General features: G+C 47.5%; 1 protein-coding gene across 1 annotated transcript in view; it reads right to left on the reverse strand.

Moving 5' to 3' along the window:
* The window catches only part of LOC146788619 (uncharacterized), a 1185638-nt gene that overhangs the window by 1152300 nt on the left and 8954 nt on the right, over nucleotides 1-24384 (reverse strand). Inside the window, exons 4-5 of the mRNA XM_085635786.1 lie at nucleotides 22092-22169; nucleotides 12696-12773 (exon numbers count right to left, since the gene is read on the reverse strand). Coding sequence (XP_085491912.1) covers nucleotides 12696-12773; nucleotides 22092-22169 — 156 coding nt within the window. The remainder of the gene's footprint in view (nucleotides 1-12695; nucleotides 12774-22091; nucleotides 22170-24384) is intronic.

Here is a 24384-nt window from a genome sequence, read left to right on the forward strand (position 1 = left end):
AGATGGAGCCAGCGTACCCCACTGGTGCATAGAGCTATGTGAAAGTTTACGGGTCCAGTCTGATGCCTGTGATATTTAAAAGATAAGGAATTGCAGGTAGATAGAGTATCGGCCAGAAAGATTATTACTGAAGGTAAGCAACGTTTTCCTTTGAGTATGGTGCAAAGAGGTTTGCATGGCAGTAGGCAGCTAGTTTCTCAGCTAGTGAACGGAATGAAAGTAGATGCATCAAATCTTAGTAGATATTGATCTGCAATGTGTATCCTCTTTGCACTATATTGTGCAACATTTTATTAAATCTTCCCCATAATTTGTCATATCACTGTGCCCCATAACTGGTTCATCAGAATCTACAGAGCACTCATAATGAGTTCCGAAGAGGCTTATTTATAGTTTGATACAAGGGCCTTTGATCTCCGCCATAGTAAACATTATTGTCTGTCCGAGTGGCATATGGGTACTCTTTCTCCATTTAGGGTTTCGTCCATTATATCTGCTAATTGCCAAGGCAGAGTAAGGCCCATCAGCTGTCCTTCCCTCCTCCCTCAGTGGTTCCCTCCTTCTGCTGTTGACGGTCAGTGTTGGTGTGGTACAATACCATCAGCCGTATCCATAGTTGTCCTTGTCGAGATGTGACAGATTAGCCATTGTAAAAGAGGATGGCAATGCCAGAAAGCAAAATGTATGATGAGAACTGTCAAAATTAAGTGGATGCTCTGCCAAAACAGATTTGATGTGCATCTACCAATTTCAAGCCCCTACTACCTTCCCCGAAAACATGTCTCACAAGCATGCCAACACATTTGCCACTCACAACATACACAGACTTGTACTGTTCCACAATAGGAACCACTTATATGGCAGGCAGGAGAGCCGCTCATAATTCTGAGAATAAGTTAACGTAAAGGTGAATGGAATTGTGAGGGTAAAGACACAGTTGTTTGAGGTTCAGGTGCAGAGAAGAACCATGAATCAGTGTAAGAAAATATGGTCTTGGATAGCTGCTAGGGTGAAAGGCCAATTTGCAATGCTCACAGAATGATATTCGCAAGAGGTGGAAAAACTGATGGGTCAGTTCCCTCTATCGCTGGTCTCATCAAGCAGCTATGGGGGCAAGTGGTGGGTCTTGCAGTCCCTTCAACCTCTTTCACCGGGAGAAGATGTTGGTAATACTCCACACTGAACGACTCATGGACATGATGGGGAAATGGACAGCAGTAGGTGATTACTAAGCATGCCTTTAGATATTCTGGAAAAACAACAGTTGATGGACAGAATGCAGAACAATGTCATGCATTCACCCCAGTACAGAGATCTGGGCCTAAATCCTTCGTTTTTAGGCTCACCATGCCATTCTAGTTTGAACCCAGCCATATGCAAATCAGTCTTGACCCTTTGCCTCATGGGAACAGTCCAGCCCGAACTGCGAAGCCAGGTACTCCCTGGACTGGAAATAAGCATCCTAGGACCAGTTTCCGGGTCTCACCCCTCTTCAGCCAGGAAAGCTTGATTCCAGTCGCATTGAGAGCACGGGACCCATGTCTGGGCATACCCATCCCACTTGGGGTGACAAATGCAAAAACAACAGTTGATGGAAAGAATGCAGAACAATGTCATACATTCACCCCAGTACAGAGATCTGGGCCTAAATCCATCGTTTTTTGCTCACTATGCCATGGCACGGTGAGCAAAAGAATGAGGGATTTAACCCAGATCTCTTGACTGGGGGTGAATGTTTTGATTTGTTCTGCATTCCGTCCATCAATTGTGTGTCTTTTGCTTTAGATATTCTGGGCTATAACTTCCTTTGGTAACCTGTTTTTCAATATCTAAAAATAATATTTATGCTGCAGATTTTCCACATATATGATATAATTTGGTTGACGGTACACAGTCATCCTAGGGTTATGTTCTCATATTCCCTACTCATACGATCCCCACAATGCACAAATATATATTGGGGCAGATTTATGAGCCCCTTGCGCCTCATTTACGCCGCCGTTGCGTCACTTTTGTGACGCAGCGTCGGCGCAAATCCTGCGCCATGCTGCGGTGTATTTACAACGTGACGCATCTGGCAGATGCGTCACGTTGTAAAGCCCTGCGCCACATGTAGGCGTTCTGGAGCAGGGGGGGGGGGGGGCGTTCCGGCGCAGGAACGCCTCCTAAAAGTGGCTGAGTGAAATCTACAAGATTTCACTCAGTCACTTTTAGGGCCATGCTGCGTCAAAACCCTGCGCCTGCTTGAAGCAGGCGTAAGGATTGACGTAGCATGTAAGGGATAGGGCACCCCCGAGCCCTGCTGGAGCTGCGTCGCGCTTGCGACGCAACTCCAGCAATGCGCCGCCTTTCCAACAGGAGATGCGTCATGCATCTGCCCATCCGAGTGCCACGGTGCGCCGCATTGTAAATGTGGCGCATCAATGGTGGTGCACGGGTGGGCAGATGTGTCGCAACTCTTCTGGTGCATCTCTGCTGATTAGCAGAGATGCGCCAGACGTCATAAATCTGCCCCATTGTTTTGGAGAGACCCACTAACTCCTGGTTGTCATGGTCTTCTTTTAGACTTTAACATCTATTTCAAACATGACATTTTAACCTGTCCAATAAAGATAATGAAACACTTGAACATTCAAGAGTCTGATAAACTGATATGTTTCTGCTAGTGAAGCCTTTGGTGGCTCTGCTAGCACAAACCTTACTCCAATGGTCTGTTGTATCTTGTGCAAACCAGGAGGTTAGAAGGTGAAAAGTCAGGGGAAACCAGGCCAAGGATGCCAGGTCGAACAGAAGTATATGCATTTGATATGTAAGACTGTTTGGCCTACATTGAGCAAAGCTTATAAAAAAAACTATTACATTTGTTTTTCACTATTGCAAGGCCTATCTCTACTATAGGTTAACATTGGTATTAGCTTATTGTATTTTATAAATGTAATTTCTAAATAGGAAGATATAGATATTTCGGGTTTGGTGATGCTGGACTCAATTTAAAATCACAACTTATGGTAAAGTTGGATATTAAGTTGCAAGTCTGAAAATACCACTTTTTAGAAAGTTGGCATTTTCTTACTTTAACCTTTATGTGCCTTCTGTCTGTCTGTGAATACGTGTCTGGGGTGGGTGACAGCTGTGCTTTGTGCATTCCCTCCAGACAGCAACGCACAAAGGGAGTTTAGGTGTGACTGATGGGCCATCAACATCCTAATGGGTCATCCTGGGGCAGTGGCCCTGCGCAATTTAAAGCTCTCGCTTTGAAGTCCTCCCCACTTCAAAGGCACAACTGGGTACATGTACTGGACGCCTGACACCACCAATGCAGTACACTTTCAGACCTGAGGACATTCTGCCAGGAAGAAGGACTGCAGTGATGCTGAAAGCACTGCCACTCTGCTGGACTATGTTGACTCCTACTTTGCTGTGCCTGCCCTGCTGCGTCTTCTTGCCTGGCAGTGAGAAGGACTGGACCTGCATCTTTACATCCCCAGAACCAAAGTGACTCCAAGGGCATGCTGGCTTTTCTCATGTTCCGAGGTCTCAGGGACATCAAAGACTTCCAACAACCCTTATGCAGCCTATGGACTCTGCAAACTGTGAGTCCTGCCCTGTCAAGTGGTTCTAATCCACCCCTGGGCCCTTGGAAGTGGGTTTTGTGACTGCTTTCTGCAAAATCCGTGCATCAATGATGTTGCGCAGATCGGGACTGGTGCATTCCTTTGACACCAACGCATTGCCACTGCTGCTAGCCCTCTATTTCTGATGCATCTCCGACTTTGCGTGAATCAGCGCCAATTCATCACTTTGTGCTGCTCGCATCGCCAGCGGTTTGACAATGACGCGTCGCTCCAATGTCCATCGCATCTTGATTTTTGACGCATCTTCAACTTTGCGCCGCTTGAAACTGACTCCTTGCCTACATCTGGAGGATCAGCAGCAATGCATCACCTCCATTGCTCCACACATCACCATTGATTTCGATGCTTCCAAGGTACTTTTCAGCAGCTTAACATTGGTCCCTGTATCCGACCTGTGCTCCATCGCGGTTGGCCTGAACTTTTGGATTCGAACCAGTCAAGCGGGAATAGATAGCCAAGGATTACACTTATCTGAAAGAGACAGTTAGTTGTAGATTCCTTACCTTAGAATTTCCCTCAGGCGTCAGACTGGATCCGGAGTTTTTTCTTAGCAGTACCCCTGCACTTCGGTAGGTGGGGTTGGTCAACTCCGCATCCATCGTCGGTGTCGTGGTCACCAGGATGATGTTGCGGTGCCTACTAGACGGTGGCCTTGCATGTTGACACCAGTACTTTCTTCTTCCGCGGCAGCCTAGCGCAGATCAGGAGAGAGCTTCCCCTTAGCTGTTTTTTAGCTAGCCTTTTTTGACGTATTGTTAACATCTTTTTCGAGTCTTTGACTCATGGTGGTGAGGGATGACCCAACGCCAGACCAGTTTCAAGCCTTGCGACGCCTGTCACAAGATGATGTCTGTGACGGACCCGTACCTCGTGTGTCTTTGGGGTCTGGAGTGCAACCTCGGCCTGAAGTTGTGCTCCGACTGCTGTGCCATGCATCTGAAGACATTGATGGTGGAGCCTCAAAGTTACTAGAGGCCCAGTGGTCGGTTCTGCATCATCAATCAATCAATCAATCAGTCAGGTGTTTGTTAAGCGCGACTACTCGCCCGTAAGGGTCTAAAGGCGCTGGGGGGGGGGGGGGTTCACAGGTTCCAGTCCATCAAGGAGTGGGTCTGTCGAAGAGCCAGGTTTTGAGGTTTCTAGTGAAGATGGGGAGCAATGTTGTCTGTCTGAGGTGGAGTGGAAGGTCGTTCCAGGCTCTGGCTGCGCGGAAGGAGAAGGAGCGGCCTCCCGATCTGGTCTTTCTGGTGCGGGGGACCACGGCGTAGGAGAGCTGGTCTGATCGTAGGGTCCTTGGGGTGCGTGGAATTTGAGTCGGCTGTTCAGGTATGCTGGTCCTGTGTCGTGGAGGGCCTTGTGAGCGTGGGTTAGCATCTTGAAGGTGACTCTAGCTTCGATAGGGAGCCAGTGGAGTGTGAGCAGGTGCTGGGAGATGTGGCAGTGTCTTGGCAGGTCGAGGACCAGTCTTGTGGCGAGTTTTGTATGTTCTGTAGCTTGTGGGTGAGGTTTTTGTTTATTCCCGCATAGAGTGCGTTGCCGTAGTCGAGCCTGCTGGTGACCAGGGCGTGAGTGACGGTCTTTCTGTGTTCGAGGGGGAATCATATGAAGGTCTTACATAGGAGGCGGAGTGTGTGGAAGCAGGAGGACGAGACGGAGTTGATCTGACGGTCCATTTTGAACTCTGAGTCCAGGATGATTCCCAGGTTGAGTGCGTGGTCCACGGGGGTGGGCGGGCTTCCGCGAGGGTGTGGGGCCACCAGGTGTCATTCCAGGCATCGGGGTTTGGGCCCATGATGAGTACTTCCGTTTTGTTGGTGTTTCGTTGTAGGCAGCTGTTTTTCATCCATTTGGCGACGGCTTCCATGCCTTCTCGAAAGTTGTGTCTGGTAGTGTTGGGTTCCTTGGATAGGGAGAGGATGAGTTGGATGTCGTCAGCGTATGACATAATGTTGAGTCCGTAGGTTCTGACGATGGGGGCAAGCAGAGCCATGTAGACGTTGAAGAGCGTAGGGCTGAGGGAGGACCCCTGGGAGACTCCGCAGGTGGTAAGTGTAGGGTCCGAGAGGAAAGGGGGGAGTCTGACCCGCTGCGTGATGCCGGAGAGGAAGAAGCAGAGTAAATTCCCGGTCTTGTTAGTGAGGAAGGGCTCAAGGCCGTTTGCGGAGCCCCAACTACTCGTCACATTCCAAGTCGTCGAGGTGTTCAGGTAAGTCCAAACACAAGAAGAAGGCGAAGAAGTACAAGCACTCTTCACCTTCTCCCCGTCAGTCAGCTCATGCGATGCGGGATTCGGAGCATCGTCGTTCAATGCTCTTTCTCCGGTGCCTGATTCAGGGACAACTCCACACCACCACCCTTTTCACGGAGCCAAAGCGTCCCCTGCCCAACTCTACCAATTTTACGAGGCCTTACACCCCTTCTTTGAGCAGCCCGACTCTGCCGATGCACCTTTGGGCCCCGCAGAGTGGGTCGGGTGTCCTGGACCTTCGTTGGGCCCCCGAAGATCAAGGCATGGATCGGATCGACGCCAGTCAATCTCACTTGACCTTCCCCAGTGCTGATCCCAGTGACGACCCCTCCCAGCACCTGCGGTGCCCCCGGCTGGCGCCGTCCCCATCCTCATCCCCGAGATGGAGGCGGACCAATGTCAGCCGACATCAAAACCGACGCCGGAGAGTACTTTGTTTCCCTGTTCATCCCCGGTGTTCCCTACCGCCCAGATGGTGGTGATGAGGACTGGGAGGGGTTGCTGGGCCCTTTAACAGATCAGCTTGAAGAAACGGACTGGTGAGAGGACCTGGGTGACGCCAGTGGTACGCACACTTTCCCAGACCTTGGCATGCTTTCTTCCCCTACCGTGGCTACGATGTGGTGGTGCGAAGAGCGGCCAAGGTCTTGGGCCTTGAGCTCCATTCAGTTGAGGTCAGGACTAACCTCCAGACAAAGGTGTTTCAGCCTGCATCCTATTCTAGACCTCAGGGCCCTCTACCACTTCCTCTGGAAGGAGAAGTCAAAAATTCTCACGTTGGCTCAGGTCCTGTCTGCCCTCGACCCCGGAGACTGGATGTTAGCGTTGGACTTGCGGATGCCTATTTCCATATTCCCGTCCTGCCAGCCCCCAGATGCTATCTATAGTTTACGGTGGGCCATGAGCACCTTCAATTTACTGTGCGCCCCTTGGGTGTTCACGAAAGTGATGGCAATGGTCGTAGCTCATCTGCGCATATCAGGGGTTCCAGTCTTCCCCTATGTCAACAACTGGCTTGCCCCAGGCTGTCGTACCCTACCTCCAGTTGACGGCGGACCTCCTACACTCGCTGGGGTTCAGTATCAATGTGCCAAAGTCACACCTGACTCCCTCACAGACACTCCCTTTCATCAGAGCTGTTCTGAACACAGTGCAGTTTCTGGCCTGGCCTCCCGAGCAGCGAGTCAGGGATATTCGGGGTATGATACCTATATTTCAGCCTCTACCCCGTATTTTGGTGAGATTGACCCTGAGACTGCTGGGTCTCATGGCCTCCTGAATCCTGCTGGTGGATAATGGCAGGTGGCATATGCGGGCTTTGCAGTGGGACCTGAAGTTCCAGTGGGTGCAGCATCAAGGGAATCTTTCTGTCTATGTCCAGATCTCAGAGGGAACTGCACAACGGCAGTGGTGGTTAACAAAGCAAGCTTGGGTCAGAGGCAGATCCCTCTCCCTTCCCCAACCAAATGCGTCAATCCAGGAATGGGGCAGCCATCTGGGAGAGGCAGAGATCAGAGGCGTCTTGTCTCCGGCAGAGTCTGAGCTCCATATCAACCTGCTGCAGCTCTGGGCGATCCGACTAGCACTGAAAGCATTCCTTCCCTCTCTCAAAGGGAAAGTGGTGCAGGTGTTCACAGACAACACCACCACCATGTGGTACTGCAACAAACAGGGCTGGGTTGAGTTGTGGACCCTATATCAAGAGCTCTTCGCCTCTGGACATTGCTGGAACATCAGGGCATGACACTGGTGGTTCAACAAATGGCAGGTTCTCTGATCGCCAGGGTGAACAAACTCTGCCATCGGTGCTTGGTCGATCATGAATGGCGTATTTACTTAGAGGTGGTGCAAGGTCTCTTTTAGTGGTGCTGAGAGGATTGATTAGATCTGTGCGCCACAGAAGGCGACGCACAATGTCAGCAGTACTGCAAGTTGGAATTTCCAAGGCGGCACTCCTGTGTGGAACTGCGGCCTCCTATATGCCTTTCTGCCTGTACCACGTCTGCCCCGAGTGCTCAAGAAGATCAAGCACAACCGGGCCCAAGTTATTCTTGTGGCTCCGGACTGGGCAGGAAGAGTCTGGTACACTGAGCTACTGAGCATGGCCATCGATCCTCCAATGAGACTGCCCCTTTGGGAGGATCTTCTGTCGCAGCAGGGGATCGTTCTTCACCACAACCTGTCCAACCTCCACCTTCTTGCGTGGAGATTGAGCTGTGACAGATGACAGCTTTTGACCTTCCGCCCGAAGTTTGTAATGCCATCTTGGCAGTCAGGCATCCCTCCACTAAATGGGTATATGCCTGTAGATGGAAAAGTTTGTGGAATGGTGCAAAGCTAAGGCTGTGGATCCCCTTTCTGCCCCTCTTTCCGAGGTTCTTTTGTACATACTTTCTTTGGCCTGGCAGGGCACTGACCTTTTTTACAACAAACACTCTCAAAGGCTATTTTGCTGCTATCTCTGCTTTTCTTCGGCTGCCAGATCAGCCATCCTTATTCAAGTCCCCTATTGTAAATACATTTTTTGAGAGCATTACTCATCTCTTTCCTCCATCTCCCTTCATAATGCCCCAGTGGGATTTGAATCTTGTTCTAACTTATCTCATGTGCGCTCCCTTCAAGCCTCTCCACAACTGTCCTCTCAGGCTCCTCACTCTGAAGACTGCTCTCCTTGTTGCCATCACCTCTGCTCGCAGGTTGAGTGAACCTCAGGCTCTATCTTCCAAGGCCCCTTTCTTCTCTGTGCATCCGGACAAAGTGGTGCTCAGGACGAGGCCTTTGTTCCTTCCTAAAGTGGTTACACCATTTCATGTAAGACAATCAATCACTTTGCCCACCTTTTTCTCACCTCCGCACCCTTCCAAGGAGGAGGAGAGACTCCACCATCTGGACCCTAAACGTGCGCTGTCCTTCTATCTTGACGGGTTGTCCTTTGCATAAAAATCTGCTGCGCTTTAGTGAAGATGGGTCCTCCAGTGGGGCTGCATGCTCATTTTACTAGGGCTACGGCAGCAACCACTGCATTGGCACGTAGAGCCCCACTCCTTGATATCTGCCAGGCAGCAACGTGGGTATCTCTGCACATGTTTACTAGATATTACTGCCTGGACAGCCAAGTCCGTAGGGATGGCTATTTTGCCCGTTCATGCCTGCAAGACTTTCTGGTGTAAACTTGGTGCGTAGACCCTCCTCCAGGGATGGTATTGCTGGGGTATCTGTTCTAAGGTAATAATCTACAACTAACTGTCTCTTTCAGATGAACAAGTTACTTATCTTTGCTAACGATGTATCTGTAAGAGATGTAGGTTAGTTGTAGATTCCTTTCTGGCCCTTCCATCCTCCCCGCTCTGCGAACTGACTTCTAGGGACAGGCACTCCCTAACAGGGCCGTACTTGTGGCGCACCAGTGGTCAGTGTCTTTCATGGGTCTGCACTTCTTGCGTGCAAAGTCATGTCAGAAATGACGTGAGCACGCAGGGCCAGTGTCTAAGTAGGCACCGCAACGTGATACCGGCAACCACGATGACGGATTCAGAGTCGACTGACGCTACCTACCAACGCGCAGGGGTACAGTTAAGAAAAGTACCCGGAACCAGTCTGACACCTGGGGAAATTCTATGGTAAGGAATCTACAACTAACCTATGTCCTTACACATGCATTGTTACTAAAAGTAGGTAACTTGTTCTTTGTTTCTAAGCACTACAAAACTGTTTATTCTTAAAAAAAATGTATCTTAACTTCCACCAATTGAATTTTTGTTGTTTTTGTCTGGTCTTAATCATAAACATATTCTCTATTATTTAAAACTGGTGTTAAGTCTTTTTGTGGTGTTTTCACTGTGATACTGTTTTAATTGTTGCACAAATACTTAACACATTGCCTCTTAAGCCTGACTGCTCTGTGTCAAACTACCAGAGGGCGAGCACAGGTTAATTTTGGGTGTATATCTGACTTACCCTGACTAGGATTGTGGTTCGTTCTTTGACAGGGTGCGTATCTCTGCCAACTAGAAAAACAATTTCTAACAGCTTCAAATAACTTTGGAATATCTTTGTGACTGATTGGAAATGGCCTTTACAGCAAAACATAAATATTTATAAATGGCGTACACATGTTCGGTTGGAATTCCAAAGGTGTCTGTGGTTTTTACATATATTACCTGTAAAATGTAAAGGTAATTTTTGTTGTGGCTTTGGTTAGTAAAAAGGGTCACGAGTACCGACATTGAGCATGTTTGGTGCTCGTAAAACCTGGTTTGTGTCCTTTCGTTCTGCTGTGGCAGTGCCTCATGTGAACACATTGTTATCTCTGGCAGGCAAGTATAGATACATCCGTCTTCTACATGGGAAGATGGTTAAATAATTTCTGTAATCTGGGATACCAACCGAAAAACAAAAATAACAAGAACTACCTCTAGTCATGAAATTATAACCATTAAACTTCTGTCTGGATTTGCATTGATGTAGTAATTTTAAACTTTAAAAACTAAGGGGCAAATTTATGTTCCCTGGCGCATCCCTGCAAATCAGCATGGATGCGCCAGGGAAGATGCGTCACGCAAGTTTGCCCTTGCGCCACCGCAGATGCGCCGCATTTACAATGCGGTGCATCATGGCGCAAGGACAAGCAGATACGTGACGCATCTGCCGGCGTAAGATTGACGCAGTGCTGAAGTTGCGTCGCAAGCGCGACGCAACTGCAGCACTGTTCCAACCTACCCTATCCCTAACATGGTGCGTCAAGCCTTACGCCTGCTTCAAGCAGGCACAGGGTTTTGACGCATCAGCGTTGGGAAAGTGACTCAGTGAAATCTTATAGATTTCACTGAGTCACTTTTCAGGGGCGTTCCTGCGACGGAACGCCCCCCCCTGTGTCGAAACGCCCACGTGAAACCTGACGCAGGTTTCACGTGGCGCAGGGCTTTCCACCATGACGGATCTCCATAGATGCGTCACGATGTAAATTGGGCGCAACGTGGCGCAGGATTTACGCCGCCGCTGCGTCACAAAAGTGACGCCACGGCGGCGTAAAAGGGGCGCAAGTCCCACATAAATCTGCCCCTAAAACTGCAATCTTAATGTCTTGGGTTAGATCACTTAAAACCAGGACTGGAATCAGTGCAGGCAGTTAACTGGAGGAAAACTACAACATACTTTTCATAATCTTCCAAAAAACATCCTGTCGTATGCCGCACCCCCTCTGATTGTCTCGTCAACATGTAGCACAATTGGGGCATAACTGCATATTGTCATACACTGTGCAGTGCAAATCTGTGCCAATCAACTAATATTTTGGATGTAAAATTCCTTTGCGTGGTGATGGATCTCTTACCTGGGTACCCCAACTGTACTGATGTCTGGATTACTACTGCTGATGTTTTATTGTCATACACAAACACAGCTCATGTGTGTGTGCCATGACATTGCTTTCTCAAGAATTGCGGTCTTGTTAGACTGGGAGGGGTGCCCAAAGCACTTCCCTTATAGTGTTGAAAGGCTACTCCTTTTAGCAGGAGTTAAATAAACATCACGAGATTTGTGATGGCAATATTCTGTATAATGTTTAGTAAAAGTAAATAAATCCTTTTTAAACCTGTATCACTAGAGTGAAGTCTACTGGCTCACTCATCTTTAAATGTCAGCTGGTGTGTGCTTGTTTCACCTCTTTGTAAAGCATCAGATTGATGTGTAGTGCTGTGCAGCACAAGAGTGGTGTATCTGTGCCCTGCGCACTTGTTGAATACCTTTGCAGGGTGTATGTGTGCCTGTGAATGGTATAGTACATGAAGGATGTAGTGCTGTCCAGTGGTCCAGTATCCATGATCCAGTGTCCAGGGTCTAAATTAGACTTTGGTTGACAGGGTACTCCTAAAACAATTACGACTATCCCATCCGCTTTATTAAAAGTGCAGAAGGCTATTGCGCACTGACACTAAGGTGGACAAGAGATCCACCATGTTTGTGACTAAGGATCGTATCACAACAATTAGGTATATAGGGCATTACTAGAGTTTGGTGGACTGTGTCTTCTATCCAAAAGGAGGTAGACATGTTGTCTGCCATATTACAAGTGTATTATAGCAGTGGCTCTTGTAATTGTGCTGATGGGACACATGCAACATTTGTGGGGCAATCCATGCTTTCCAAATTCATAGAAAGGTTCTTTCTTTTAGCATTTTAGTATTACACACTTGATTTTAAAAGGAAAGGTGATTCACCAAAGAACACATTGACAGAAAAAGAGGAAATACTTATAAGAAAAATAATTCCTCAAAAAATATGAGTAAACTACAGAATTGCAAGTTACACTTCATGAGTGTATGAAATGTTTATAGTTAGGCAAGCTTATGCTTTCTGATATCACAATGAGGGTTGCTGTAGAAAGAGGTTCTGTTGTTGTTTCTTGTTGCAGCACAAAAATAAAGGACAGTATGGAAAATTATATAAATGAATATCCCATCAGTGATATTAACCATATCTAGAAATTAGTTAATAGATGAACGACTCAAGATGCCATTTCCAATCATAAACCTGTGACATGAAAATCTTTCCCCCAACTCTTTTTTAAAAGTATTTGGTTTTGGTATTTGATTGTGATTCAAACTACATACTGAGAGAATGAAATACAGGAAGGAGAAAGAGATGAGTAAAGGGAGTAAGCAAACATTCCTTGTATTTAATGTTGGAGTTGAGGAAATAAGTGAGAAAAGAGAAAGAAAGTCAAAACAAAACTTTACATATGACGTGTTTGCTATTCAGGCTTTGTGACGGTGAGTAAGAGGATTTGCTAAACTAAGCAGATTATTTTTTACCTGCTGTAGACTTTGCTATGCTGGAACTTTCAGACTCCATATTGGTAGATGAAGTAGAAATGGGTTCTGTTTGTGTTTCTAGTTACAAGAGAACAAATGAAAATTATTAATATTTAAAAAATGATAAAAAATCAATATTTTAAAGGTAAATGTAGTGGTAACATATATTATGGGTAAGAGACTGTACATGCTAATATTTTGACATATTACAAAATAAAATATAAAAAAATGAAGGTATAAAAATACACAACAGAATGATGAATGAAATTAATGAAGAATGGACCAAAGGCTAAGGGATTAACTTGATGGATGGAAACTAAAATAATGACAAAATGAAAGATACAAACAAAAGTGTTAAAAAAATCCTTGATTTGTGTGTCAGCCTTAGAGGCAGTGAGAAAGAAGAATTTTACACTAAAGTGGGAAGCATTAATTGAAGTTTTTCTGATGGTACCTTCTGGTGTCATGGTTGATGTAGAAATAAGTTCTGTTGTTTTTACTGTGAAAATAACAGATTCAAAACATTATCAGTAAGTCTAACCTGATCAGAAAATATTGGAACATGCACGAGTACCGCATGGATTTTTTTCAGACATTGGTTGTTAGGGCACTCCAAAAACAATTAAGAATACCCATCTGCTGTATTAGAATTTGACGTAGGATACAATGGACTTACACTAAGGTGGACAGGAGATCCCCCATGTTTTTAACAGGATCATACCACACACAACTCTAAATTAGGTATATAGAGCAGTATTAGAGATTGGTGGACAGTGTCTTCTATCCAAAAGGAGGCAGATATTTTGCCTGCCATATAACAAGTGCATTATAGTTGTGGCTCTTGTTATATTGCTGATGGAACATCTGCAACACTTGTGGTACAGCCTATTTTTTTTAAAACACATTTTAGTTCCTTTTCATTGTAAACATTCAGTTTCATTGTCATCGTTACATTCATTTTGTTGCATGCTGATATCACTTTTTTTACATATGTTAATATTTATGTCATCAACGTACTGTTTATCTCTTTCATGAACAATAACTTCCCCCTACCCATTCCCCTATTGCAGATCACAGACAGTATTCAGCTATACTGGGTGACTGATCTCTGATTGATCCATTGTCCTTACCCTTCTGGTTGTACCCAGTCCCTAGTATCCCTACATCAGTCCTCTCATATTCTTTTATTTTTTACTCAACAAGGTGTGCCCGCTCTATATCCCCTTCAGGCTCTTGATGTATTTGGCTTCCCTGTCGGAAGTGTGTCGAGGACGAGGATTCGCCTGATTCTGGCTCTGGGTTTCTCATACTCTCTACCAGTGCCTCCCATGCTCTAGCTCGCTCAGTTTAGCCTATCCCTGCGTGCATTCCTGAGTAGTATCCTACTGTCACAAACTGCCCAGGTTTAGAGCTCTTTTTTCCATCCAGCTGTTCGAGCCCCCCCAGGTTTCTTCCATTGTCTTGTGATTTCACGCTTGGCCAGTATGAAAGCAAGGTCTTGGAATATTATCAGTGACCCTCGACTTAGATGTGTGGGGAAATAGTCTTAGGAGTTAGTGTGCCGGCGCACAGGGAACCACTCTTTCAGTTATTTTTGCCACTTCAGCCATGACCTCCTGCAGTATGTGTATAAGGTTGGGCAGCTCCAGAACATGTGCAGCATATCCACCCTGGTTTCCCCACATTGTGGGCCTCCCACGTCTTCCCTGTGGAAGTATCGGTTAATGCGTTCCAGGGTGAGGTAGGCCTAATGAAGAACAAAATAGTTAATGAGTTTGAATAGGGCATTCCTTGAGATCTTAGAGGTTCTGTTCTGTGTATTCTCCTAGTCCTTACCTTCCCTGGGAATGCCCAAGCCTGCCGCCCATCTGTCCCTCAGTTCTGTCAAGGGTTGGAGAGAGTCCTTGCCAATCGCTCTATATAGGCACATGGCTGCCTTGATCCTGCCCCAATCGTTCCTATATAACAGCTTGTGGAAGGGTGTTTAGGTTCCACTGTGCCCACCCCCCAACTGTCTCCTAATCACTGCCGTTATCACTCTGTAGCGGTACAAAAGGGGGTGGTGATGGACGGAGCATCAGAACTAATCAAACACTCACACCCAGTTAACAGATCTGGGTTTGATCCATCACCGTTTTTTAGCCCACTCTGCCACCCCAGTTCAGACATGGCCATATGCAAATCAGTCTGACCCTGTGCCTCATGGGAACAGTCCAGCCCGAACTGCCAAGCCATGCCTTCCCTGGACACAAGCTTCCTAGGACCGGTTTCTGGCATTTCAGCCGTCTTCAGCTAGGCTTGCTTGAATCCAGTGGCAAAGTGAGCAAGGAACTCACGTCTGAGCATACCCTGCCAACTTATGGCGAACAAAGCGGTACAAATGGGGGTGGTGATGGACGGAGCATCAGAACCAATCAAACACTCACACCCAGTCAACAGATCTGGGTTTGATCCATCACCGTTTTTTAGCCCACTCTGCCACCCCAGTTCAGACATGGCCATATGCAAATCAGTCTGACCCTGTGCCTCATGGGAACAGTCCAGCCCAAACTGCCAAACCATGCCTTCCCTGGACCGGAAACAAGCTTCCTAGGACCAGTTTCTGGCATTTCAGCCATCTTCAGCCAGACTTGCTTGAATCCAGTGGCAAAGTGAGCAAGGGACTCACGTCTGAGCATACCCTGCCAACTTATGGAAGCTTGTTTCCGGTCCAGGGAAGACATGGCTTGGCAGTTCGGGCTGGACTGTTCCCATGAGGCACAGGGTCAGACTGATTTGCATATGGCCATGTCTGAACTGGGGTGGCAGAGTGGGCTAAAGAACGGTGATGGATTAAACCCAGATCAGTTAACTGGGGGTGAGTGCTTGCAATGTTCAACACTCTGTCCATCGTTTCCATTGGTTTTGCTTTGTTCGCCATAAGTTGGCAGGGTATGCTCAGTCTATTATCTCCATCTCCTCACGTCTCCTTGTGCTCTTGTAAAGAGTCACATAAAACTCCTGAAAACCTGCTGTTTATCTCCTCCTGTCTATACAGGTGTTGCCCGGCATGGTCTGGAATTTCCATGATACAGTTACCCCTGCAGGTTGGGTTGGCCAGCCAGGCCAGTAGGCATCACATCCTGTCTCTCTCTGCATGGTTTTGCTTCATGTATTTTTTAGCATCTCGGTCATTCCTATTGGGTGGCTACCTTCTATTTCACATCCAGGAGCTCCTGTCGGATCTCTGGATGCCCAGGTCTCTGTTTCTCTATTTCAAGTAGTTCATGGTCTGCGTTCGCCTCGTCTTTTACCAGCATGCAGCACAAACCAATGAAAGTTGCCATGCATCAGCCCCGGACTACCACCATAAAGGTGTTCCATTCCATCAGTCTGGATGAGACTTTGGGGCAGATTTATGTTCCCTGGCGCATCCCTGCAAATCAGCATGGATGTACCAGGGAAGATGCGTCACGCAAGTTTGCCCTTGCGCCACCGCAGATGCGCCGCTTTTACAATGCGGTGCATCGTGACGCAAGGACAAGCAGATACGTGACGCATCTGCCGGCGTAAGGTTGGCGCAGTGCTGAAGTTGCGTCGCAAGCGCGACGCAACTCCAGCACTGTTCCAACCTACCCTATCCCTAACATGGTGCGTCAAGCCTTACGCCTGCTTCAAGCAGGCGCAGGGTTTTGACGCATTAGCGTTGGGAAAGTGACTCAGTGAAATCTTATAGATTTCACTGAGTCACTTTTCAGGGGCGTTCCTGCGACGGAACGCCCCCCCGGTGTCGAAACGCCCACGTGAAACCTGACGCAGGTTTCACGTGGCGCAGGGCTTTACACCGTGACGCATCTCCATAGATGCGTCACGATGTAAATGGGGCGCAACATTGCGCAGGGTTTACGCCGCCGCTGCGTCACAAAAGCGACGCAACAGCGGCGTAAAAGGGGCGCAAGTCCCTCATAAATCTGCCCCGATGTCTGTGTTTTCAGAGAAGTAGTGTATTATGTGACCTCTAGTGTCCGCAAGGAAGACCTGGTCCTCCAGCACCTCCAATTCAAGCCACCAGGTAGGAATGCGCTGTTGGCTCGTTCCCCATCTTCGTCACATCAGGACCAGATTGTGGTCTGATATATTGCGCGTCAGGCTATCAGTGGAGCACAAAATGGCCTCCAACCGAACGTGAAGGTCATGTATATGTGAGAAATGAGTATAGTCCCTAGTTATCGGGTGCATGCGTCTCCATGTGGTCTGCCGCTCTTGAAGGCCCTTGCTGTCCTGTTGGACGGGCATTGCTGAGCGGGGGATGGGAGAGTAGTCTAATGTCAGATCAGCCACGCGGTTGAAGTCTCCCCCAGGATGGTGGAATGCAGCAGGTAGGAGGCTAGTGTGCCAGACATGCTGGCCAGAAATGTGCTTTGGTCTGAGTTAGGTCCGAATATATTAAATATTGTCACATCTTGGCCATTCAACCTGCCAGTGACAACTAGATACTGACCGTCTGGATCGGTTCAGTTTTCCATGTGTTGGAAGGGGACACCGCCCTTATCTAAATCAGCACCCTCTAACAAAAGCTGAGAATGAGGTGTAATATGCCTGTCCCTGCCATCTATGATGTAGTGCAGCACCATCAGGGGCCAGGATATTGACTTTCCAGGAGCAGGGCAGTATGAACCTGTTCAGGTAGGAGAATATTGTATGGCGCTTCCTCATTGTGTGCATTCCCCTAACGTTCCAGGTCATAATTTAATATGTTGTGCTATTATCAATTGATGTAATTCATGTCTGGACTGCCCCCCTATTTCTATCGGAATCTGTGTGACCCCCCTACTAATTCAAGCATCTCAGTGCCTGGCATATGTTCCCTGCAGTTTCCCCAACTAATAACTTTATAACCCCAGAACTCCCACACCCCAGTGCAAGTGAGTGATTCTCCCCCATCCAAACTCTGAGCAGTCTGTGCAATCAAATAAAAGAAGTAACACTTGAGGGATCGTGCAAGAGGTGTAGGCGGAGGGCAAGGAATTACCTCCCAACCCCCTGGGGCTTCCCCCATTCAATGATCTACATGACCGTGTTGTGTGTTGATCCAATCAATCAATCAATCAATCAGGGAACTTGTAAGTGCACTACTCACCCATGAGGGTCTCAAGGTGCTGAGGGGGGAGGGGGTCAGCAGGTCCGTTTCATTCGAAAAGCCAGGTCTTCAGAGCCTTCCTGAAAGTGTTCAGGGAGGGGCACATCTGATGTCAGTGGGGAGCTCGTTCCAGGTCTTGGCTGTGATGTAGAAGGATCTTCCCCCTGCTTTGGCTATGCAGATGCGAGGTGTTTTGGCAAGAAGGAGGTTGGCGGAGCTGAGGTTTTGTTTGGGTACATGGAGGGTGATTCTGTTGTTGAGGTATTGGGGTCCGGTGTTGTATAGGCATTTGTAGGTGTAGGTGAGTATCTTGAAGGTGACTCTTTTCTCAATGGGGAGCCAGTGGGGTTGCGTAGGAGTTGGCTGAAGTGTTGGTGTTGGGGGATCCTGAGGATGAGTCTTGCGGCGGTGATCTGTATTGTCTGGAGCTTGCGGAGTAGGGACTCGTTGATGCTGGCCTAGAGGGTGTTTCCGTAGTCCAGCCTTCTTGTGATGAGTGCATGGGTGACTGTCTTCCTTGCCTTGGGGGGATCCATTTGAAGGTCTTACGGATGATGCGGAGGGTGTTGTAGCAGCTGGAGGTGACGGCGTTGACCTGTCGATTCATGGAGAGGGAGGAGTTGAGTATGATGCCGAGGTTCTTGGCATGGTCTGTAGGGGTTGGTGGGCTGCCGAGGGCGGTGGGCCACCAGGTGTTGTCCCAGGCTGAGGGGGTGGTTTCCAAGGACGAGGACTTCTGTCTTGTCTGAGTTGAGTTTAAGGCACCTCTTGCTAATCCATTCTGCAACGGCCTGCATTCCTTCCTGGAAGTTGAGTCTGGTGGTGGTGGGGTCCTTGGTGAGGGAGAGGATGAGCTGGGTGTCGTATGCATAGGATACTATGCTGAGGCCTTGCTGTTGGACGATGGCTGCGAGGGGGGCCATGTAGATGTTGAACAGGGTTGGGCTTAGGGATGATCCCTGTGGGACTCTGCAGTTGATTTTCGTAGGCTCGGAGAGGAAGGGTGACAGTCTGACCCTTTGGCTCCTGCCGGTGAGGAACGATCTGATCCAGTCGAGGGTGTGCCTTGTATGCCGGTGTCGTGTAGTCTGGCTGCGAGTGTGCGGTGGGGGACGGTGTCAAAGGCTGCTGTCAGGTCGAGTAGATCAGGGCTGTGGTGTGGACTTGGTCAAGGAGGGAGCTGATGTCGTCGGTGGCTGTGAGTAGGGCGGTCTCGGTGCTGTGGTTGCTTCTGAAACCGGATTGAGAGGGGTCGAGGATGGCATTGTCTTTGATGAACCTCATCAGTTCTGCATTGACTATCTTCTCTGTGACTTTTGCTGCAAATGGGAGGAGCGAGACGGGCAAGTTCTTTTTGAGGTCCGTCGGGTCTGCTGAGGAATCCTTGAGCAGGGGCCTAACTTCTGCGTGTTTCCAGTGGTCGGGGAATGAGTCTCAAAGGTGGTGTTGAAGGTGCATTGTAGCACAGGTGCGAAGGTGGTGGCGGCTTTGTGGTATATGTGGGGAGGGCATGGGCCTGTGAGGGACTCGGAGTGGATGCCCTTCATGGTTGAGGCGGTCTCTTCGGTCGTGGTCGGTGTTCAGGTGGAGATGGGGGTCTGGCTGGCATTGCCGCTGGGCAGGTTGGCTTCGGGGTCAGGTGTGTGGTCGTTGAAGCTGTCGTAGAGGTTCTTTATCTTCAGGTGGAAGTAGGCTCTGAGTTTGTCGCAGAGGTCCTGGGAGGGGGTGACGTCCGTGGCTTCGCTGTGAGGCTTGGTGAATTCATGGATGACGCTGAACAGTTCCTTTGAGTTGCTGGAGTTGGCGAGGATTCTGTTGTTGATGAAGGTCCTTTTGATGGTTCGGATGCATTGATGGTATACCGTGATAGCATCCTTGTAGGTGGTGTAGTTTTCGGGTGTTTTGATGTTTCTCTAGTTCTTCTCCAAGCGTCTGCAGGTGCTTTCATGCTTCTTGGAGATCGGTGGTGAACCAGGCGGTTTTCCTTGGCTCCATAACTCACCAGTGGCCCTGCCTCCTCTATCTCCCCCTCTGATTCTTGCGTGCAGGATACAGTTAAAATTATGACATCTGCCATTACAGGGGTCACTACCGGGAGTTCCTGACTGAGGCCCCCCATCATGTAGGAGCTATGGTCCGAGTCCCTGGACCCCTCCCTTGTCAGTGAGGATGTCTCTCCAGCTGCAGAGGCACTGAGCGATGCAGATGCGATTGCCGCCACCTGGGTTTTCCACCTCTCTCTCTCTGCGGCCCATGTTCTTCTCCCGCCTTCTCTGTGGAATCTGGTCTTGCCTGCAAGGCTCTCGTTGATCAATTCAGTCCCATATTTCCTGTGGTGTAGTAAAGAACTGCGCCCCTTCCGTGGTTGCCACTCTCAGATTTGCAGGGAATTTCATCTAGTATTGGGTCTGTCGTAATTTTCTTTTTGCAACCATAAAAGATGCTTGTTTTTTTTGTATCTTGCTTGAAAAGTGTGGGACAATTCTGACTGTCCTGTTGTCCCCCACTAAGTGATCTCTCAGTTACGCCAGGCATAGGATATGATCCCGGTCTGTAAAGAGCAAGAGTTGTGCCACTACCAGTCGTGGGGGTCCTCACTGGCATTCTGTGGGCCTGTTCCAGAGCAAAATAGGGGGAGAGGCCGCCCTCAGCTACGGTTTCTCAGACTCATCTCTCTAGGTACCCGACCATGTCGTTACCTTCAAATGTTTCGGGGAGGCCCCCGATTCTAATGTTGTTGCGGCGCAATCTATTTTCAGCCTCTTCCGCTCTGAGCTCCAGTGTGTGCGCTCGCGTTTCCATCTCTTCTAGTTTGTCTGTTGTGGGGGTTAACATTGGCCTCATTTCACTAATGGCACTCTCATTAGTGGTAACCTGCTCCGCTAGGCGTCAGTGGTCTGCACTGGGGAGTCCAAAATCTTCTCCGAGGGTGTCTATTTTAGTTCCCACGGCTGTACGGTTGTTTTTCTCTTGCTTTGTTATCCCCATATAGCCATGTCACTTGGAGAATACTAATCGATTTGTGAGGGCCAGTTTTAGGCCAGGCTTCTTACCACTTTTCAGGTCCCCTCCTCTCTTCTCTCTGGGGTGCTGCCTTCTCGATGCACTGGCAGACGGTCAGTCCCAGAAAGCTCGGTCCCACTGCTCCTACCTCCTGCGGAGATCTTTAATCCAGGCCACTCTACATATCGGGGTTTACATCATAGGCCGATCCCCTTGGCAGAGTTGTCTGGGGGAGGGGGTCCCCTGGTGAGTTCATCACCTGGGGTCTTTGGTCCTCGCCAGTTTTGTAGGGCGCCTCTTGCCCCCATGCGTCACCTTTGTGGGGGCTTCCTTCCTTGGAGCCCTCCGCTTTCCTTAGTTCTGGGTCCTCCTGTTGCCGTGGCCACTCGTCCCGCCCCTGTGGCCCAGGTCTCCTCAGAGGCTCGCAGTGGCCACTAGAGCTTAGCTCTGGCACCCAGTCAGCACTTCCCCCAGCTTTCGCGGGGGCAGGGTCTCTCCAGCTCTGGCCGCAAGTCAGCGTGACTCAGTAGGAGTCTCCAGACCTCCCCTGCTCTGCAGGAGCGTGCCGGCCATGGCCTACGCGTAAGCTGCGGACGTCATTTTCTCACTCGACCGCCCGCGGTTCAGTCTGAGAATCTCCCGGCAACCGACCCCAACCTAACTCTGGACTTCTGCAAGTTCTTTCCGCAGCTCTTGGGCTGATAGAAACCTGTCAGGTTAGACCCCATGCCAGTGCATTACCTAAATGGGCTTGCGGTCTCAGCTTTCCCAGGAGTTTCCTATTTAGTGGTCACGGGCGCCATCTTACTCATTTGCTCAACTGCTCATTTCTGTTCTGGGAATCAGCTCCTGCACCCTCTGCAATCACGCCACACCTACAGCCGGAACGCCGTCCACTCCCAGGGGCTCATTTCTCCCACAGTGGCCCCTGGGGACCCACCAAGGTGTTCGGGATGTCGCTGGATGGGGGCTCAATGCAGGGAGAGCAAATCAGAGCTCCCTACTCCATCGGCATCAAGCCACACACCCCCAACACTTGTGGTAGAGTCCATGCTTGCTCAACTCAGAATAAGGCCCTTAGTTTTCATATTTTAATATTAAACACTTGTTGGTGAAATGATAGGTGATGCACAAATAAAGAAATTGACAGAAAAAGAAGAAATATTAAAAAGAAACTACGTAAATAATTCCTCAAGAAATATGTTAGTGCAACAGTTTTTGCAAGTCATGCTTTGTGAGTGTTTGAAAAGTTGATGCTTAGCTAAACAGATTACCTGTTGTTGTACTTGGCAAGTTTGTACTTTCCGATATCACTATAATGGTTGATGTATAAACAGGTTCTGTTGTTGTTTCTAGATGCGGCAGATAAATAAAGGAAGTGTGTTAAATGAAATAAATCAATATCCCATCAATGATATCAACCGGAACTAGACATTAGTTAATAGATAAATGGCTGAAGAAGATATTTTCAATCACAAAACTGTTACATTAAATGTATGCACCAACTCTGTTATAAATGTACATGTATTTTGTGATGCAAACTGTGTATTAATGCAATGATATACAGAAAGGACAAAGAGATAATTAAAGCAAGTAAGCAAACATTCCAAGTATAGAATGTAGGAAGTGATGGAAAAGTAAGGAGAAAGAAAGATAAAACAAAATTTATTTTACATATGACATGTGCTTGCTAGTCAAACTTTGTAACTGTGAGAAGTAAGTTTTGTAAACTCCACAGATTATTATTTGCCTGCTGTTAAAATTGCTATGCTTCTGCTTTCAGACTCCATATTGGTAGAAGCAGTAGAAGGGGGTTCTGTATGTGTTTCTTGTTACAAGAGAACAAATAGATAATATTATTAAAAATCAATATACTGCTGAAGTTGAATTTACTGTTAGAATTTACAATGGGTAACATACTGTACGTCTAAATACTTTGATGCATCACAAAATTTTTTTTTTTTTTTAAATCAGGTACAAAAATTAACGACAGAATGATAAATGAAAGAAATGAAGAATAGGCCAATGGAGACGGGATCGATTGATGTATGGAGTCAAAAACAATGTCAAAAATAAAAGATATGAACGAAAGTGTTGAAAGAAACTCCTTGATTTGAGAGTCAACCTCAGAAGCAGTGAGAAAGAAGAATTGTATACGAAAGTGAATAGCTTTAATTGATTTTTTTATGATTCTACCTTGTGGTTTCACAGTTAAAGTAGAATTTTTTTCTGTTCTTGTTTCTACTGTGAAATCATCAGTCAGTCTAAACTGTTCAGAAAATCTTAAAACCCACAATGAGTACTGCATTGTTTCAAGACAGAAAGGTTTATGCACTTAATTCTCGTGTGTCTGTCTTCTATCTCTTCTTTCACCTCTTAGCTCTCATGCTCCTTTCTATTTTCCTTTCTTTCTGGAATATTAACACAGGTAGAGTAAGCACAGAAGTTTATAGACAAAAGCAATTTGATGTGGCGATGCAAACCCTGTTACGGGACTACAAATGTGTTCCTGTTTCTTTTTTTAAAAAAATGTGTAATAAAACTTCTTGAAATAAAAAAAAAAGACAGAAGTTTGTTTTAGACATTGGTTGATAGGGCACTCTGAAAACAATTAATAATACCCATCCACTGTATTACAATTTGCCGTAGGGTATAATGGACTTACACTAACATGGACAGGAGATCCCCCATGGTTTTTTAAAACTTGTTTTATTGTTTCATAAAAAATGTGCACCAACAAACAATACATACAGTGCTAATATCAACCATATGGACTAGTAATACTTTGGCATATGCAAGAAATACATTTCCAGCTAGATAAGAAAGTCCACAGGGTGTGGCCCTGTAGCATACATTTGCATATTTGGGATATAGTACAGTGTAGTGTGTCTGTTATGGGAAGATAATCCAGGTAGAAGAGAGTGATTCGCCATATAGGTATATGTCCGCCATTGTCCATAGAAACATGTTAACTGAAAAAAACCTGTATCTTTGATGTGACTCAACACATCTTTCCAGAAAAGCATCAATGTGGGGTAAGACCACCATATGAATGTAGAAGCCTATGCCCGAGTGCCAGCACATGGGCAAGGAGGTAGGGAACATCTTGTGGATTCGTGCTGGTGTGTAGACCAGCAGGTCATTACCATATAAGCCGTTCCCGGCTGAGCAATGCTCCTGTAGGTCCTCGGTATATCCCTCCACAGCTGTTCCCAGTGCTCTGTGAGAATATCTTTAGAGGTGTCAGAGATTCATTGCCGCTGATAAGAGTGTAGGAGTAGCAAGTTAGTGTTGCAAGACTCAGTATGTACGTGAAATCATTCCCCTTGAGCAGTCAAAGGCTCGTACCATTATCTCAAAAGAGGTAAGATTGTGTGCGGCCCCCTGTCTGCCTTTGGGAGTGTGTAGCCAATGTCGAAGCTGATAGTACTGCATTTGTGCCGTGGCAGGGAGGTTGAAGTCCTGTCTGCATTGGTAAAAGGTTTTAAAAGTATCTCCCTCAAATAGGTCGCTAATCATGTGGCATTCCCCACAGACCAAGCTTAAAAGGAGTTGGGCTGCAAGGCT

Source organism: Triturus cristatus, chromosome 11 (assembly GCF_964204655.1).
Source record: "Triturus cristatus chromosome 11, aTriCri1.1, whole genome shotgun sequence".
Lineage (NCBI taxonomy): Eukaryota > Metazoa > Chordata > Amphibia > Caudata > Salamandridae > Triturus > Triturus cristatus.